The 17,422-nt window shown below is 55.4% G+C and overlaps 1 protein-coding gene across 1 annotated transcript in view; it reads left to right on the top strand.

Moving 5' to 3' along the window:
* The window catches only part of CFAP46 (cilia and flagella associated protein 46), a 94,520-nt gene that overhangs the window by 42,190 nt on the left and 34,908 nt on the right, over nt 1–17,422 (top strand). The window contains exons 23-33 of the mRNA XM_061403917.1: nt 62–193; nt 516–678; nt 2,316–2,400; nt 5,526–5,664; nt 6,250–6,433; nt 9,511–9,670; nt 10,475–10,674; nt 11,930–12,079; nt 12,672–12,821; nt 15,817–15,965; nt 16,802–16,900. Coding sequence (XP_061259901.1) covers nt 62–193; nt 516–678; nt 2,316–2,400; nt 5,526–5,664; nt 6,250–6,433; nt 9,511–9,670; nt 10,475–10,674; nt 11,930–12,079; nt 12,672–12,821; nt 15,817–15,965; nt 16,802–16,900 — 1,611 coding nt within the window. The remainder of the gene's footprint in view (nt 1–61; nt 194–515; nt 679–2,315; nt 2,401–5,525; nt 5,665–6,249; nt 6,434–9,510; nt 9,671–10,474; nt 10,675–11,929; nt 12,080–12,671; nt 12,822–15,816; nt 15,966–16,801; nt 16,901–17,422) is intronic.

The following is a 17,422-nucleotide window of genomic DNA, read 5'->3' as shown; positions in this document are numbered from 1 at the left end:
CTCCCCTTCTGCAGCACCTTCCCGGGAGCCTCCTGTGAGCGAGGCGCTTGTCTGTCTCCAGGGTGGAAGTTCAGCTGCTGGCGGAGATGCTGAGCTCGGTGGCCTGCATCCAGGGCAGGAGCATCATGGAGAACCTCAAGGGGCGGAAGCAGCTGCGCCTGGCGGCCGCCAAGGCCTTCATTGAAAGCGCCAGGTGCGCCTCGGCTCTCGAGGGCCACTCGCCGTGGGTGGAGATGCTGGGGACCACGGCGCGTGGTGTTCTGTGGGACTGTCCCCGAGGCCCTCCCCTCCCCGGGGGCCCTGTGGCCAGGGTCATCTCCTGCCCCGTGCAGCGATCCCCAGTCCACCCCCAGGATCCCAGGCGGCATGAACGGCTGAGCTGGGATGGGCCCAAGAAACCGGGAGCGGAGGGCGGTGAGCGGTCACAGCAAGGCTGCGGAGGATCCCGTCCAGGCCCTGCGGAGCTGACCTGGCTCCCACCGCCAGCGCCGGTCTAGGCCAGGCCTTCCCCGCAGGTTTGCAGGCATCGCAGGGAGCAGCGCCCTGGTGATGCTGGCCGCCCGGCACTACTGGAACACCTGGCTCCCGCTGCTGTCCTCCGCCGGCAGCCGGAAGAAGTGCAAGAGCGCCACCCAGAGGCTCATCAGCATCATCAACAAGACGGAGGCCAGGAAGCAGGTGCTGGGGCGCCGCTCGTCCTGCCGCCTCCGGGGAGAGGCAGGCGCCGCGGAGCCGGGAGGGCGAGGAACCCGGCGGCCGCCTGGGGCGGGGGCGTGACATCGCTGAGGCCGCAGCGGGGCAGGCAGGGGGCTGCACGGCCTCCCGCCCCCTCACCGAAAGCTCCAGTATGAGAGCGGAGAGGAGGCAGGCCGGGGGCACAGCCCACGCTGGCCCAGGGAGGCCCCCCGGGGGACGGAAGGCGTCTGGGGCCCCTGGGGCGCAGCCTCCCCGCTGCCCCGTCATCATGTGGCAGGGCGGTCGGGGCCCAGGGAGCGGCTCAGTGGCCCGCACTCAGCGCCGCACAGCTGTGAGCTTCTCATAGCTTTATTGCGTTGAGGGGTTTCCCCCCACTCCTAGTTTTCTGGGAGATGTGATGAAATTATTTCGGATTTTGTCAACGGCCTTTTCTCCATCAGTTGAGATGACCGTGTGGTTTTCTCCTTTATTCCTTGTATTAATGCATTCTTTATGTGGGACTACCCTGTGTTCCTGGGGTAGAGCTCACTTGGTCATGGTGAACAATGTTTTACCATATTTTTGGATTCAATTTGAGTTCGGCAGCGTATTTGTTGAGAATTCCTGCCTCTATATGCATAAAGGATATTCATGTATCATTTTCTCTTCTTGTGATGTCTTTACCGGGACCCCCTGTCAAAGTAGTGCTGGCCTCATAGAATGCGTTAAGAGCTATTCCTTCCTCTTCGGGTTTTTGAATTGAGAAGGATATGTGTGGTTCTTTTTTTAAATGTTTGGTAGAATTCACCCATGAAGCCATCTTGTCAATTTTCTTTATTGGGAGGTTTCTGATTACTGATTCAGACTTTACTGTTAGAAGTTTGTTGAAATTTTTTATTTCTTCTTGAGTCAGCTTAGGCGATTTGAGTGTTTGGAGGGATTTCTCTGTTTCTTTTGTGTTATCTAGTTTGTTGGAATAGAGTTGCTAATTGACTGATAGTCTGTGGATGCGGCAGTTCCTTCTGTCACTGCAGGGCTGGTGCTGTCGTTTCCACTTTCGCTTCTGCTTTTACTAACCTGTGTCTTCTTTCTTCGTCAGTCTAGCTAAAGGTCTGTCCATTTTGTTGATCTTGCATTTTTTTCCCTGTTATTTTCTGTGCTCTATATTTAGTAACCACCCCCAACTTTGGATTTAGCTTTTTCCCCCACATTCCTTAAGGTGTAAAGTTAGGTTGTTGGTGAGGTCCGTCTTCTTTCTCAACGCTGGCATTTGCAGCAGTGGTCTTCCCCTGAGCCCTGCTTTTGTCGTGTCCCGTAAGTTTTCCTAATGTGCTCCTGATCCCGTTGATTTAAAGCTGGAAAGCTGCTTCGGATGCTTTGTGTCATTAAAAGCCATAAGCTATGTTGAGGGGCTGGTCTGTGCATATGTGTGTGTGCCTGTGTGTTCTAAGTCACACACAGGCATTGGTTCTAAGTCACTGAACCTTGAACTGGAACAAAATGTGATTCCACTTCTTGGGACTTGGTATTTCAGAAATTTAGCTGTGATTTCCATAATTCGATATGGAGCCAAATGAAAAGCAAACTGATGAAATAACTGCAGCTTTGACGTCTGTGTTGTTACTCTGTTTTTACTTCAGGAGAAAGGGGGGACACTGCTTCTGCACCAGTGGCCCACGGCCGACTTCCAAAGTGGAGGGATGACGGAAGGGAATTTCCTCCCAGGTTTGTAGGCGGGGAAGCGCCTGTGCTTTTAGAGTCTCTGTAGAGCTGGCACAGTCATGGCCATAAGCACACGTAGTGCCCGTTCAGCGCGGAACACAGGGTGGGCACGGGGCGGGCCCTTTGCGAACAACCAGGGACCCTCGCTGTGCTCACGAGGAAACCGAGCCCTGGGGTCTGCTCTCTGGGTTGTTCTGGCAGGTACCTCACACTTCTATAGCCATAGAAACGTGGAGGTACATTTCTGCGGGAAAAAGTGATCTTAAGACAGTAAATACTTTATAATTTACTTCTAAGATAAGATGACTATCTGCTAAAAAATAGAGTAGCCCATCCTTGTTAGCGTAGGGGCCGAGGTGTACACTGGGAAGGCTGAACACGTGGATTCGAGCAGCAGCCGCTCCCTCAGGCACTGCGGAGCCTGTGAGAGAGAAACTCTGATTTAAAATAGTGAACAAGAATGTGACTGTGTGTAATTATTAAGCTGAGCTCTAGACCCAGCCATTCAGGCTGTTTGCTGGTGCGGCCGGGGGAGATGAAGACGGCAGCCCAGACGCTCAGGACCTGCGAGGAGCTGGGCTGCGGGGGAACCTGTACCCCCTGGCGCACCCGGCGCCCCGGCTACACTTTACTCCACGTGCTGAAATATACATCAGATGGCTACAGTGTTAGCAGCTGTAAACATTCAAATTATAGGGAAAACGAGAAACTAGAACTGAGCAAAGCAGTGTTTTGAGGAAAGATTACTTCCTAAAGTTTAGAGTGGTCAAAAAGGCACACTTTCAGATACATGAGAATTTAAATGACGAGAGAATAATGAGAAATGCAGGAGATTAAAAAGTGAACACTGGAAAGGTATTTGCACCAGTTTGGCCCCTAAATGGTACACTTCTGTGATGCCTGAGCAGTTGCACCAGTCAGGTTAGGAGACGCCGAGCTGCAGTAACAAACAGCCCTGACTGCGAGGTGCCCTCTCGGCCCAGGCGTGTGGCTCTATGTTGCACTGGCTGAGGTCTGGGGAGAACCCACACGGTTCCTGCGTGTCAGCTGTTGGCCAGTTTATCTGGTCGTGACCTAAATCCACCTGCCCCTGTGAATTCCGTCCCAGCAGTGACAGGAGGGGGAGAGGGGAAGGGGAGCTCAGGCAGCCCCTGGGGCCTGGGGGGTGGGAGTTGCTGCTCCTCTTAGCTGGTAGCCGGATGACGTGCTGGCAGGATCCTGGGCACGTTCACCCCTTCACTCTAGTGATTCAAACACAGGAAAGAGAGCTCCATGCTCACTGATGTAAAAGAGGACAGCCTGAGCATCTGGGACCAGCTGAGGGGCCTCTGCTTTGAGGGACAGTGGGGCTGAGGCCACTTTATTGCTTTATTGACCACACCAAAGCCTTTGACTGTGTGGATCACAACAAACTGTGGATGCTTCTTAAAGAGATGGGATACCAGACCGCCTGACCCGCCTCCTGAGAAGCCTGTGTGCAGGTCAGGAAGCGACAGTTAGAACTGGACATGGAGTAGCAGACTGGCACAAAGTTGGGAGAGGAGTACGTCAAGTACGTCAAGGCTGTATGTTGTCACCTTCTATGCACAGTACATCGTGAGAAACGCTGGGCTGGAGGAAGCACAAGCTGGAATCAAGAGTGCCGGGAGAAATGTCAGTAACCTCACACATGCAGATGACACCGCCCTTATGGCAGAAAGCAAAGAAGAACCAAAGAGCCTCTTGATGAAAGTGAAAGAGGAGAGTGAAAAAGTTGGCTGAAAACTCAACATTCAGAAAACAAAGATCATGGCATCCGGTCCTATCAGTTCACAGCAAATAGATGGGGAAACAATGGAAACACTGACAGACTTAATTTTGGGGGGCTCCAAAATCACTGCAGATGGTGACTGTAATCATGAAATTAAAAGACGCTTGCTCTTTGGAAGAAAAGCTATGACCAACCTAGACAGCATATTAAAAAGCAGAGACATTACTTTGCCAACAAAGGTCCTTCTAGTCAAAACTATGGTTTTTCCAGTGGTCCATGTATGGATGTGAGAGTTGGACTATAAAGAAAGCTGAGCGCAGAAAAATTGATGCTTTTGAACTGTGGTGTTGGAGAAGACTCTTGAGAGTCCCTTGGACTGTAAGGAGATCCAACCAGTCCATCCTAAAGGAGACCAGTCCTGGGTGTTCATCGGAAGGACTGATGTTGAAGCTGAAACTCCAGTACTTTGGCCACCTGATGCGAAGAGCTGACTCATTGGAAAACACTCTGATGCTGGGAGGGATTGGGGGCAGGAGGAGAAGAGGATGAGATGGCTGGATGGCATCACCAACTCGATGGACTTGAGTTTGAAGAAGCTCCGGGAGTTGGTGATGGACAGGGAGGCCTGGCGTGCTGGGATTCATGGGGTCGCAAAGAGTTGGACATGACCAAGGGACTGAACTCACTGACTGGCTGGCTGACTGACTGGCTGGCTGGCTGACTGGCTGACTGACTGACTGAACTCACTGACTGACTGACTGACTGGCTGACTGACTCACTGACTGACTCACTGACTGACTGGCTGAACTCACTGACTGACTGGATGGCTGGCTGGCTGGCTGGCTGGCTGACTGAACTCACTGACTGGCTGACTGACTGAACTCACTGACTGACTGACTGGCTGGCTGGGGCTGAGGCCCAGGCAGCGAGCACCATGCTGTGTGGCATGAGTGGTGCATGAGATCCGGGTTCGGCCTCCACCCTGGGCCTGCAAGGCTGGGGAAGCCTGGGGAGCGGGGGCAGCGGGGCATCTGGAGGAGATGAGGCTGTGGGGGGTTAGGGACAGCGGGGACCCCTGAGCCATTGCCCCCAAAAGGACTGAGGCATTTGCCCCGAGGCTGACCCTGCAGGGCAGCCCTGTGCGTGTCTGAGGCTCGCAGACCGCAAGTGTGTGGTGGCTGGATGCACACGTGGTCCTGCCCGCTGCCCAGCTCTGAGGCAGGTGGCCTTGGCGGCCATGTCCCCGGTGCTTCCTGGGGCTCCTGGTCCTGCAGACGCCTGGGTGGGGTCGCCTCAAGCTGCTCACACCCCACTCCCAGGACCCTCACCCAACGCCCTGGTGTTCCCAGGCCCCCCTGAGCCCCCTCTCCCACTGCAGGGACTGAGGATGACCTAACACTTCGGGCCGCACTCTACGGGCTGCTCTTCCATACCCACGCCGACCAGGACGACTGGGAGGGTGGCCTCAAGGTGCTGGACGAGGCCATGCAGGTGCTGCCACGGACGGCGCACCGCCTGTGAGTGCCCAGCCCCCCAGGGTGCCCCCCAGCCCCCCAGGGTGCGCCCCAGCCCCCCAATGGTGCCCCCCAGGCCCCCAGAGTGCCCCCCAGCCCCCCAAGGGTGCCCCCCAGGCCCCCAGAGTGCCCACCCCACAGCCCTCACCAGGGTGCCCACCCCACAGCCCCCCAGGGTGCGCCCCAGCCCCCCAAGGGTGCCCCCCAGCCCCCCAGGGTGCCCCCCAGCCCCCCAGGCCCCCAGAGTGCCCACCCCACAGCCCTCACCAGGGTGCCCACCCCACAGCCCCCAGGGTTCCCCCCCAGCCTCCAGGGTGCCTCCCCCACAGCCTTCACTCTCCCCTTTCCTCTGGTGGTTTTATTTCCCTTCTAAGAACTCAGCACAAGAAGAGAAGGGATTTAACACTCAACACACACAAATGATAAATTAACAAGACACAGCGCAACACACCATCTCCAAGACACTCAGCTTTTGTTTTGTTTTCTCTTTGTAAGTGGGAACATGGACAAACACACCCATTCAGGTGCATTCTATATGTTTGCGGCTTTTACCGTTCAGGCATTAATTTCTCCCTGACGTTTCTTCAGCCTGATCTTCAAACACATGGTCATCGTGAAGGCCAAGCTCGGCCAGAGCTTCCTGATGGAGATCCAGAAGTTCAGGGACCAGAGCGAGGAGTACCTGGCCCTCATGTGGCAGCGCCTGGCCCTCAACTCCAAGAGCGTGCACGGCGAGCTGGCCTGCTACCACAACGCCATCCAGGCCCTGCAGGTTGGCGGGGCGCTGCTGGGGGCCCGCGCTCAGGCTGGGGAGGCGCCCGGTGCCTTGGGAGGAGAGTGGGGCAGGGGGCAGAGCCAGGCCTGAGACGCCGTCCTCCTGCCCAAGGGACGTGGTCCTTGAGAGGCTGCGGTGGGGGGGGGCGGTGGCCAGTGGGTCAGGGAGGACACAGGGCTCTGCAGAGTTTGGGGGTCCTTGGGGACAGCCCGCACCCCCAGAAGCTAAGACACAGGTTCCCCTCGATGCACTTGGAGATCTGGGGGGGGCAGGCCCCTCGATTTGAGCTCTGTCAGGTTGGGGTGTCCCCCAGGAAAGGGTCCAAGCACAGGCTCCTGTGGTCAAGCAGAGGCCTGGCTCCCCGACAAGTGGCCATGGGCGCCCCTGCACCTCGCTCCTGAAGCCAGGCCAGGGCTCCCAAGGCCAGGTTGGGGGGCCACTGGCCAAGCTTTTCGTAAATTTGCAGGGCTGTGCAGCCCCCGTCTCAGTCCGTTTCAGAACACTTTGGCACCCCCAACCCCCAGGTCGGTTGGCATCCTGTCCTTCCCCACCTCCCCACCAGCCCCAGGGAGCCGGAGTCACAAGGATGGGAGCAGGCAGGCAGGTCTTCTGGATCTGGCCGCCCTCCTGGGGCCTTGTCTGTGGAGGCGCGCATCAGGGCTTCACTCCCAGCGGCTGGACAGCCTTCCATCCTGTGGGTGGACGTTGTGTCCCCAGCCTGTGTGTTGCTTCCACTTACTAGCTCTGTGACATACGTGTGCAGGAGTTTGCACAGATGCGTGTGCAGTTATTCTCTTGGGCACATACCTGGGAGTGAACTGCCAGGCCACGTGATGACTCTCTAACTACTTGAATACTGGTATGACTTGCATTTCCCTAGTCACTAATAGCAAGCATCCTCTCATGCCCTCGTTGGCCATCTGCATGTCTTTGGAGAAATGTCAGATCCTTTGCAGATTTTTTAATTTGGTCGTATGTCCACTTATTATTCAGTTCAGTTCAGTTCAGTCACTCAGTCATGTTGGACTCTTTGCGACTCACAGCACACCAGGCCTCCTTGTCTGTCACCAACTCCCAGAGTTTACTCAAACTCATGTCCATCAACTAGGTGATGCCATCCAACCATCTCATCCTCTGTTGTCCCCTTCTCCTCCTGCCTTCAATCTTTCCCAGCATCAGGGTCTTTTCCAATGAGTCAGCTCTTTGCATCAGGTGGCCAAAGTATTGGAGTTTCAGCTTCAACATCAGTCCTTCCAATGAATATTCAGGACTGATCTCCTTTAGGATGGACTGGTTGGATCTCCTTGCACTCCAGGGGACTCTCAAGAGTCTTCTCCAACACCACAGTTCAAAAGCATCAATTGTTCAGTGCTCAGCTTTCTTTATAGTCCAACTCTCACATCCATACATGACTACTGGAAAAACCATAGCCTTGACTAGATGGACCTTTGTTGACAAAGTAATGTCTCTGCTTTTTAATATGCTGTCTAGGTTGGCCATAACTTTCCTTCCAAGGAGTAAGCTTCTTTTAATTTCATGGCTGCAATCACCATCTGCCCCCCAAAATAAAGTCAGCCACTGTTTCCACTGTTTCCTCATCTATTTGCCACAAAGTGATGGGACCGGATGCCATGATCTGTTTTTTTAGTTTTTTGAATGTTGAGTTTTAAGTTAGCTTTTTCACTCTCCTCTTTCACTTTCATCAAGAGGCTCTTTAGTTCTTCTTCACTTTCTGTCATAAGGATGGTATCACCTGCATATCTGAGATTATTGATATTTCTCCCGGCAATCTTGATTCCAGCTTGAGCTTCATCCAGCCCAGCATTTAGTTATCGTTGGGTTGTAGATATTCTTTGTGTGTTTTGGATACAAGTCCCTCATCAGATACATGATTTGTAAGTATTTTCTGTCATTCTGTAGCTTGTCTTTTCAGCTGCTTTCTCATTTTCTTGATGATGTCATCTGTAGCACAGAAGTTTATCATCTTGATGAAGTCCGATTAATGGATTTTTTCTGCTGCTGGAGCTTGTGCTTTAAGCTTTGTACCTGAGAAACCGAAGTGTAATCCACAGCCATGAAGATTTCTACGTTTCCTTCCAAGGGAGTCATGGTTGCAGCTCTCATGTTTAAGTCCTTGCTCCATCTGGAGTTGAGTCTTGTATCTGGTGTGACGTGAGGTCCTGCTCTGTTCGTTGGTCTGTGGCTCCCAGTCTTCCCAGCTCCACTGTTGAAATGATGACCATTCTCTCTTCCATGCCACTTATCCCCATCACCTGTCTTGAACAGCTCCTGTCAAAGCCACCAGTGGCCACCATGGCCATTCTGAGGCCCCATCTGAGCCCTTCTCTGTGCTGATGGTCATGTGTCACCTGGCTTCCAGGCCGCCCTCTAGTGCCGTCTGCCCACATATAATGAGGGGGGACCTGCTCAGGGTCCATCCATGCCCCATTCAGCACCCCCCACGGTGGTGTCCCGCAACGTCCTAGGCTGGTCCATCCTGCCCTTGCGTCCCCTCCACCTGGCCGCCTGCCCCTGCCCTCAGACTCCTGCCCCTCCGGCCACGCGTCCTCCTAGGCGCAGGGTGTGGGGCCCAGTCTGAGGCCCAGCAGGTGAAGGGCGGGCAGGCTCCTCAGGGTAGGGGCGGGGGGCAGCGCCTGCCATCCTGCAGCAGTGAGTGATCACCAGTGTCGGGTCTGAGCTGCAGGCCTTGGGCCCAGTACCTCCCCTGCCCTCCGCGCCCTGTGGGCCACGCGCTGGAGGAGCCCCCGTGCCGAGGTCAGAAGGCCGGCAGGGAGCCCCTGAGGCCTTCATTGCCCCAGGGGTGGGCGGGAGGGGCACGGGGGCCTGCAGAGGGCCTGGCGGGCGGGCCGTGGGGCGTCCACAGGGCGCGGAGGCCGGGGACACTTGCCAGGCTTTTACCCTGCTGCCCATCTCCCATGGCGGTCTGGCCGAGCCTGGTGGGCACCCTCTGCTCTCACAGTGGAGGAACATGATGCCCGTGGTGGGTTCTGCGGCGGCCGCATGGCTGCTGCGCGGCTGCCACGTGTTCCAGCCTTTTCTGTTGGATCCCGAAGAAGCCAGAGAGTGAGTGGCAGAAGGTGGACTACATCATGGAGTTCAGCGAGTGGCTGTACTACAAGCAGTTCCCTCTGGAAGACGTGATCTTCCACCTCAAGTGGGCGATCGACATCCTGCTGAGGATGCAGCCGGTGGGGGGCGTCCCCGAGCCGGCCGGCGTGGGGGCCGTGAATGTGGATACAGGTGAGGGGTGCCTCTGGCTGGCGGTGGGCCACCCGCCACTGGGGGCTCCTGGGCACCGCCGTCCCCACATCCCCCTGCCAGGCACGCTCCTTGTGGGCTTGCCCAGGTTAGGACCCCGCCACGCTCGCTGGGTGCCCATCCTTGCGTCCACTAGGGCCCGTGCAGCCGGCACGCCCAGCCCAGTGCCGTGAGGGAGGTTGGCGGCTGACGGACTGAGCAGAACTTGCTTCAGGGAGGTGGTGGGGGGTGTGGTGTGGCCGCTCAGCAGCTGCTCTGGGTGCCCACTCGGGGGCCAGCGTGAGCGCCGTCACCAGAGGGCGGAACCCGCCCCCAGGAGGATGGTGCTCCGGGCAGCAGAGGGCCCCAGGGCCGCTGGCCAGCATTCCCAGCCCCAAGGCGGCCGCTTCCTAGGCCTGCAGAGTTCAGGGTGGGAGAGGGGCCGCCTCCTGTCTGCAGGAGCTAGAGGCTCAAGGGCTTATACGCTTGGTGTCCAGCCCCTTCTGGGTGTGTCTGCATGCCCAGCTCAGCCAGCTAGAGGGAACCATGGTGGGCGGGGGGCTCCAAGTACACACCAGAGCCCAGACCCCTACCCCAGCCTGGGATGTGGCCAGTGTCCCTGCAGGCAGGCCAGGGGAGCCCTGGGAGGCCTGTCCCTGAGGCTGACCTTGAGCCCTGGGAGGGGGGCGCTGCCCCCTCCAGAAGAGAACCAGCCCTGGGCTGGGGGCCAGCGGGCCCTGGGCCAGTCAGTGGGGACGCCAGCAGTGCCCTGTCTTTCAGACAAGCCGGCGTCCACTCTGGGGGCCCTGGAGGGCCCGGGGGACCCGGGGCCCCCCTCCCTGCAGGAGCTGCAGAGCGTGCGGCAGCTGGAGACGCTGGCCCGTGCCTACACACTGCTGGCCCTGGTGGTGACCCCAAGCGGCGCTGGCCACCAGGACTACTGCCTCATGGCCTATGCCTTCCTGCACCGCATCTGGCAGGTGAGGCCCCTGCCATGCTCCCTGGGGTCCTGGTCTCTCCTGGGACCACGTCCTTCCTCTCCTACCCAGCGCCCCCTGCCCCCGGCTCTGGAGACTTGAGGGGGCTTCCTCCTCTGCAAGACTCAGGCCAGCGCCTTTGCCTAACCACCCTCAACACCTTCCTTCCCACCGCACTGCCCTTGGGCTTCCAGAGCCTTCTCTGTGCCCCTTCACATAGCCTCCTTTCTACCGCCTGTCTACAGGGTCCCCAGGGCAGCTCCTGGTGGCCTCGTCTTCTCAGGAACCTCCCTGGGCTGTGACCCCCAGCAGGACAGCGTTAGCAGGACAGGCCTCTCTTCTTGGGGCAAGTTCGCCCCCCGCCCCCAGCCATGTGATGGGGACAGCAGGGCCATCGGCGTTTGGCAGCGGGAAGGATGAGGAAGGCCATCCTTGTCTGCAAGATGCCCCTACCCCACCCCCTGCAGTTCTTTTAGGAGAACCATTAAAAGTCACTTGAGTGTGTTCTTCATTGAAGACGTTAATTTATTTTAGGAACTGACAAACCCTTCTGAAGGGTCAGCCACGCGTATCTGCAGGCCCAGAGTCCTGGAGGAAGTCCCCTGAGTGCTCACGGCCCGGCCACGCCCAGCCGTAGGGTCCTCAACCCGCCCTCAGATCTGCATGGGGGGAGGGAAACCCAGCTCTGTCATTGTTGTCGTTCAGTCATGTCCGACTCTTTGCTACCCCACAGACTGTCCTTCACCACCTCCTGGAGCTTGCTCAAACTCAGTCCGTCGAGTCGGTGATGCCATCCAACCATCTCATCCTGTGTCATCCCCTTCTCCTGCCTTCAATCTTTCTCAACTTCAGAGTCTTTTCCAAGGAGTCAGTTCTTTGCATCAGGTGGCCAAAGTGTTGACGCTTCAGCTTTCGCATCAGTCCTGCCAATGAATATTCAGGACTGACTTCCTTTAGGATGGACTGATTGGATCTCCTTGCAGTCCAAGGGACTCTCAAGAGTCTTCTTGAACACCACAGTTCAAAAGCATCAGTTCTTCGGTGCTCAGCTTTCTTTACGGTCCAACTCTCACATCCATACATGAGTACTGGAAACACCATAGTTTTGACTAGACGGACCTTTGTCAGCAAAGTAATGTCTCTGCTTTTTAATATGCTGTCTAGGTTGGTCATAGCTTTTCTTCCAAGGAGCAAGCGTCTTTTCATTTCACTGCTGCAGTCGAACATTAGCATTGCAAATTTGGATTTCTTTTCACAGGTTTCTTTCTCAACAGCAGGAAAATCCACTTCAGAAAGTAGAATTTCAGCGGTAGCAAGCTCACACTTGCTGTTGCCTAAAAAAGAGAAGGAGAAAAGCAGAGACAGAGACAAGGAGAAGGACAGAGACAAGGGGAGGGACCCGAAGCAGGTGACCGCACCCTCCGGGCGGGCAGGCTGCACCCCAGCGCCCCTGCAGGCCCTTGTGCCAGAGGCTGGGCCTCGAAGGCCGAGGAGCCCTGGTTCCTCTGTCCGCTTTCCTGCCCTGGGAGGTGGGGCGGCCTCAGTGCCCCTGCCCCAGGTGTCAGGAGGCTGACACGGGAGGGTCTGGCTTCGCCCTGGTGATCAGCTGCTTTCCCGGAGCCCTGGCCGTACAGGGCAGGGCAGCACTTTCTCTGCGTCCCTTGGGGGCCTGTGCATGTCACTTCATCAGCTGGAGGGACTGCCCCAACCCTGGCCATCCTGCCGGACTGGGGCTTCAGGAGACACCCCGCCTCCTTCCCGCAGCCCTGCTGAGCTGGGATGTGTGGGTGGGGGTCATGTCCAGGGCACAAGGCTCCGAGTGGCTGTGGGAAGTGGTGTCAGCTGTCATCTGTGGCTTGGGTGTCTCCAGGGAGCCCCACCACACCCATCCCCAGAGGGGCTGCCTGCCCAGGGCTCACGACCTCTATTCCCACGGGGCCCCCTGGGTGTCTGCCTCCAGCTCCACCTCCCAAAGCAGAGCCTGGCTTCTTGCTTTGCAGTTCCAGAGCCCTGCTCCTGGCAAATGCCTCGAAGACTTGCCCTCAAGCCTAGAAGAGTGGGCTTCCTATGCCTGCCCTGAAGAAGTCATATCTGTATTCAGACAGGATCAGAGTGACTTTACCATCAACTCGTCAACTATGCAGAAGCCGGTGAGTGGACTCAGCGCCTCTCCCCCAGGCCCGCGTCCCCGCATCCTGCCTGCTGGGCTTTCTGTGGGCCCAGAGGGTGTCGGGCCCCAGGCCCCTCCGCGGGCACCTGTGCTGCATGCTCCCCGCGCAGACCACACCCCTGCGCCTGTGGTCCAGCTGCACGCCAGGGCGTCTGGTGCTGCTGAGTGCTCCGAGCAACGGAAGGGTCTTCCCCACAGCTCCGGAGGCACGGGTTCAAAACTTGGGCTGCTGTCAAGGGCTCTGCAGGCCGCACTGCCCCCTGGCGCCCGGGAGGGTCCTCCCTGCCTCCGCCAGCAGCTGGGCTCCCAAGTGTGTGCCGTGAGGCCCCCCGCTCTGCCTCTGTGCGCACGCGGCTTCTCCTCTGTGTCTGTCTCATCTCCCAGATAATTTTGGTAATTTGTCCATAGGTTCTTTGGATTTTATGTGTGTATGCAAAATCTGCATTTCATTTGCAAGTGTCTTCCCTAATTTGGCATGGTGACACTGTTCCCTCGCCTCATCTTACCTGCCTGGTTGCCTCCAGCTCAATACCACAGGTGGCGAGGCCTCCTGGTCTTAGCAAGACTCCGTGTGACTGATGCTGTTGGAGGTTCATAGATGTTCTTCACTGGTTAAACGAGTTCCTTTATTTCTATTTGCTAAGAGTTTTAAGCTTAAACAGCTATGAAAGTGAAAGTCATTCAGTTGTGTCCGATTCTTTGCAACTCCATGGTCTATACAGTCCATGGAATTCTCCAGGCAGGCCAGAATACTGGAGTGGGTAGCCTTTCCCTTCTCCAGGGGATCTTCCCAACCCAGGGATCTAATCCAGGTCTCCTGCATTGCAGGCGGATTCTTCACCAGCTGAGCCACAAGGGAAGCCCCACAAACAGCTATAGATTCTTATCAAATATTTTTCTCCATCTATTCAAATGATAATTTTTTCCTCTTTCATTCCTTCAACTTGGTTGAGATGTATTACTCATTTCATTTATCATCAGGTTCAACAGGCTAATGTTTTGTTTGGGGTGTTTGTCTCCATGTTGATGAGAAAAGTTGGTGTTCAGTTTTCCTTTCACACCACATGCTTGTCAGGATGGGGTGAGAAGTTATACTGACTCCAAACTGTTTTCTGCTCCCAATGCTTCTGACCCGAGGCACATGGGTTTCCACACAACAGCCAGTGCCCAGCACCCCCGGGGACACCAGCTAGGGGACCACCTCACTGAACTCGGCTCTGACACTTAACCACCGGGTCAGTGTGGCCCCCAAGGATCAGGGCTCCCTCGAGGCCTGCCCCAGCAGACCCCCGTCATGAGCATCGGGTCCCCAGGCCACCACATGTCTCTCCAGTGTGGCCACCATTTGGGGTCCCAGGCTCCTCCCCAAGTTTGATATTTGCTACGCCGGCCCCCAGACTTGGGTAAACTTTACTTAGCAGATATGCTGGTCTGCTATAAAGAATGTTGTAATGGATACAAACAACCCGATGAGGAGGTCTGCAGGGCAGGTCTGGAGGGTCCCAAACTCGGGAGTGTGTCTGTCCCCAAGGAGCTGGGGGCCAGCATGCCCCTCCCTCCTGGCAGGTGGACGTGCTCACCAGCCCAGAAGCTCTCCAAGCCCGTCCCATAGGGGCATCACGTAGGTTCCAGGACAGGGCACGACCAGTCCTCTTGTGGGCCGTTGGTTCCTAACTTGACCTCCAGCCACTCCCCTCCCCAGGTATCGGGGGACAGGCCGAGGGTCTCACTGTCCTGCCATGTGGTTGGTTCCTCTGGCCGCCAGTCTGCCTCCTGAAGGTCTACAGGGACGGCCAGGAGTCCCCTCGTGGGTGTGAACTCGGGTGGGGTGAGAGGGTTCTAGGTGCTCAGTGCTGGAACCAGGAGCAAGACCAGATGCACGTGTCATATTTTCTTACAGCATCACACTGACCTTTCAGTCAGTTCCAAAGTGTTCCTTTTTAAAGCTCTTCTTGAGAAGAATTTGTATAAAATTAGCTATTATTTCTTCCTTAATTGTTTGGAAGAATTCCCTGGTGAAGACTTCCGGGCCTAGACCTATTTGTGAAGATATTAAATTATGGATCCACTTTATTTAATAGTTACAGAACACTTTCGATTTTTAAATTTCTCTTTTGTAGTAATTTTGGTGGGTTGTATTTTTGTAGGAGGCTTCCAGTGAATATAAAATATAAGATTTACTGGTATAATGTTGTTCTTAATATCCTGTTATTATCTTTCTAGTGTCTGTTAAGTCTATAAATATTTCTGTCTCCCTCCACCCCCTTTCTTGAGCGGCCTCATCAGGAATATCAATTATTGGCCCCTCAAAAAACCACGTGCTTCCCAGACCACCCAAACACCACTGGGCTTGAATGTGACAGGGCTGTTTTACTTCATTGCCCTTAAGGCTTCAGTGGCCCCTCAACTCCACCCAACAGAGGAAAGTCAGAGGTGCTGCGCAGGCTCCCCGCCGCTTCGGCGTCAGCCGACGCCCCGGCTCACAGCCCCGACACGCTGGGTTCACACATCTGACACCCTCCTTCTTGCGTGTCGTGGCCCTGGCATTTTTTCCGAGTTGTTCGCTCCTCAGTGCTTTAAGTGGATTTTTTAAATCGTTCATCCATATTTTTTAATTTTCCACTGAAGAATAATTGCTTTATCAAACTTAGTCCAACGTTATAAGAAGTGTTAAAGCAGTTGGTGGGTACATAGAGAAAACAAAGCCTCTAATTTGACTGAAAGCAGGTAGATTATTCTCGTGAGGATCTTCAACTGTGCTTGTGCTAAAAAGGCTAGGAAATTGCACACGAGGAGATAAAAGCTAACGACGAAGCAGAGGCGGCAGAGAACAAGTCAGTGGCTCCCTCAACAGGCAGGAGCCCAACAGCCCGTGTGCGTGGCCCCGCGAAGGACAGAGTTCCTAGGGGAGGCCCTGTGAGCCGGGACCCAATCCTCCGCAGCCTTTGACCTCGCGTGTTGCTGTTTTGACGCAGACGTACAGTCTGTACTATCTGGACCACCTGGTGCAGGCCCTGCAGAAGATGTTCCTTCACGAGCTTGCAGTCCCGGTCCTGCAGCTGGGGGTGCTCATCGCAGCCTCCGTGGTTGAAAGCAAGAGCCTCAAGGATCTCTACCACCTGCGGTGGGTGCTCCTGCTGTATTTCAGGGAAGCTGGGAGACGTTTACATGGCTAAAGCGGACATTTGCCCAAAGCAACTAGAGACAAATCAGATCTTAAAACATTAATTCTGTGGTTGACTATTTATATAAATAATAAAGTCTCTAAGATTTGTAAAGCAGAATACATCGAAATACTTCAACATAAAAATATTTTTAAAGTTTCTACCTGGTTTTTAAGAGAGTATCATTATTTCAAGGAAATACACGCTGAAGTAGGAGAAGCAGAATAAAGGAGCATTGTGTCCTCAACCTACTCTCAAATAGGTCAGGAAAAAAATTACATATATATATAAATTTTATATGATCACACACACATAATTTTATATATTTACACACGCTCCTAAGCTATATGTAAAATTTATATATAAAGTAATTTATATATATATTAGTATAACTTTTATATTATTGTATATGTAGATAGAGAACCTGGACAATGAAGGGTGTTCAGTAATTCTTTGTAGTGTTTGTGTAACTTTTCTGGAAGCTTCAAATCATTTCAAAATAAGAGTGTTTCGCACAAAAGTCAGAGCAGAGCTCGTTGGCTTGCAGTTGTGATGGGGTCAGTGCCCCACCAGGCCTTGTCTCCATCTCTGGAGGGGACCCTGAGACCCCGAGACTATAAATGTGTTGAGAAATCTGATGACGGCATCTGTTATTTTCCTCTAGTAACTTGGCTTAGCTTTAAAGATTATTGAAAACATCCTCAAATTATCTGTTCTTTTCCGTTTGCCAATCTGCGTCAAGCCTCCTGAGCCCAGGGCAGCCTGACTCAGGGCTGACGCTCCTCTCACCCCCCAGACTTGCCTTGGCTTGTTCCGACTTGAGGTTGAGGGAGGCAGCCACGTACCACGAGGAGGTGGTGGGGCAGGCCTACATCTGTGACGTGGAGCAGGCCAGGTGAGATGCTGCGGCTGTGCGGACCCCCTCTCCACTGCGGCAGGACCCCCGGCTCTGACACCCCCGTGTGTGCCCCCTACTGTGGCATGGACCCCTGCTGTGGTGCCCTCCTCCCGGGCCCCCCATGTGGCACAGACCCCCCTGCTGCAGCACTGACCCCCCCGCCCTCTGCCTGGGCTCAATGCCAGCCCTGCTCTCAGCTGCATCTCCTGGGGCCCGGGGACCCATCTCCCACCGCAGGATGTTGGGGGCATCCTGGGCCCAGGGGCAGGTCATTACTCAGTGGCCCTCCTGCATCCCATGTCCATGTACAGGGCTGTGTGCGGTAGACGAGGGGCAGGTGCACAGGTCTGGGTGGGGCGGAGCTGAGGGAGGTGGTGTCCCGGGCACACGGGGAAGGTAGGGCCCCCAGGAGGCAGGAGCTGGCGGGACTCTGCGGTTGGTGCCCAGCAAGGAAGGAGGGCCTGCCTTGTGGATGGGCTGGAGTTCTGGCTGGAGAAAGCCTGAGATTCGTGTTAAACA

Source organism: Bos javanicus, chromosome 26 (genome assembly GCF_032452875.1).
Source record: "Bos javanicus breed banteng chromosome 26, ARS-OSU_banteng_1.0, whole genome shotgun sequence".
NCBI lineage: Eukaryota > Metazoa > Chordata > Mammalia > Artiodactyla > Bovidae > Bos > Bos javanicus.
Note: the sequence above shows the minus strand (reverse complement) of the source record. Positions and strands in the feature narration are given on the sequence as shown.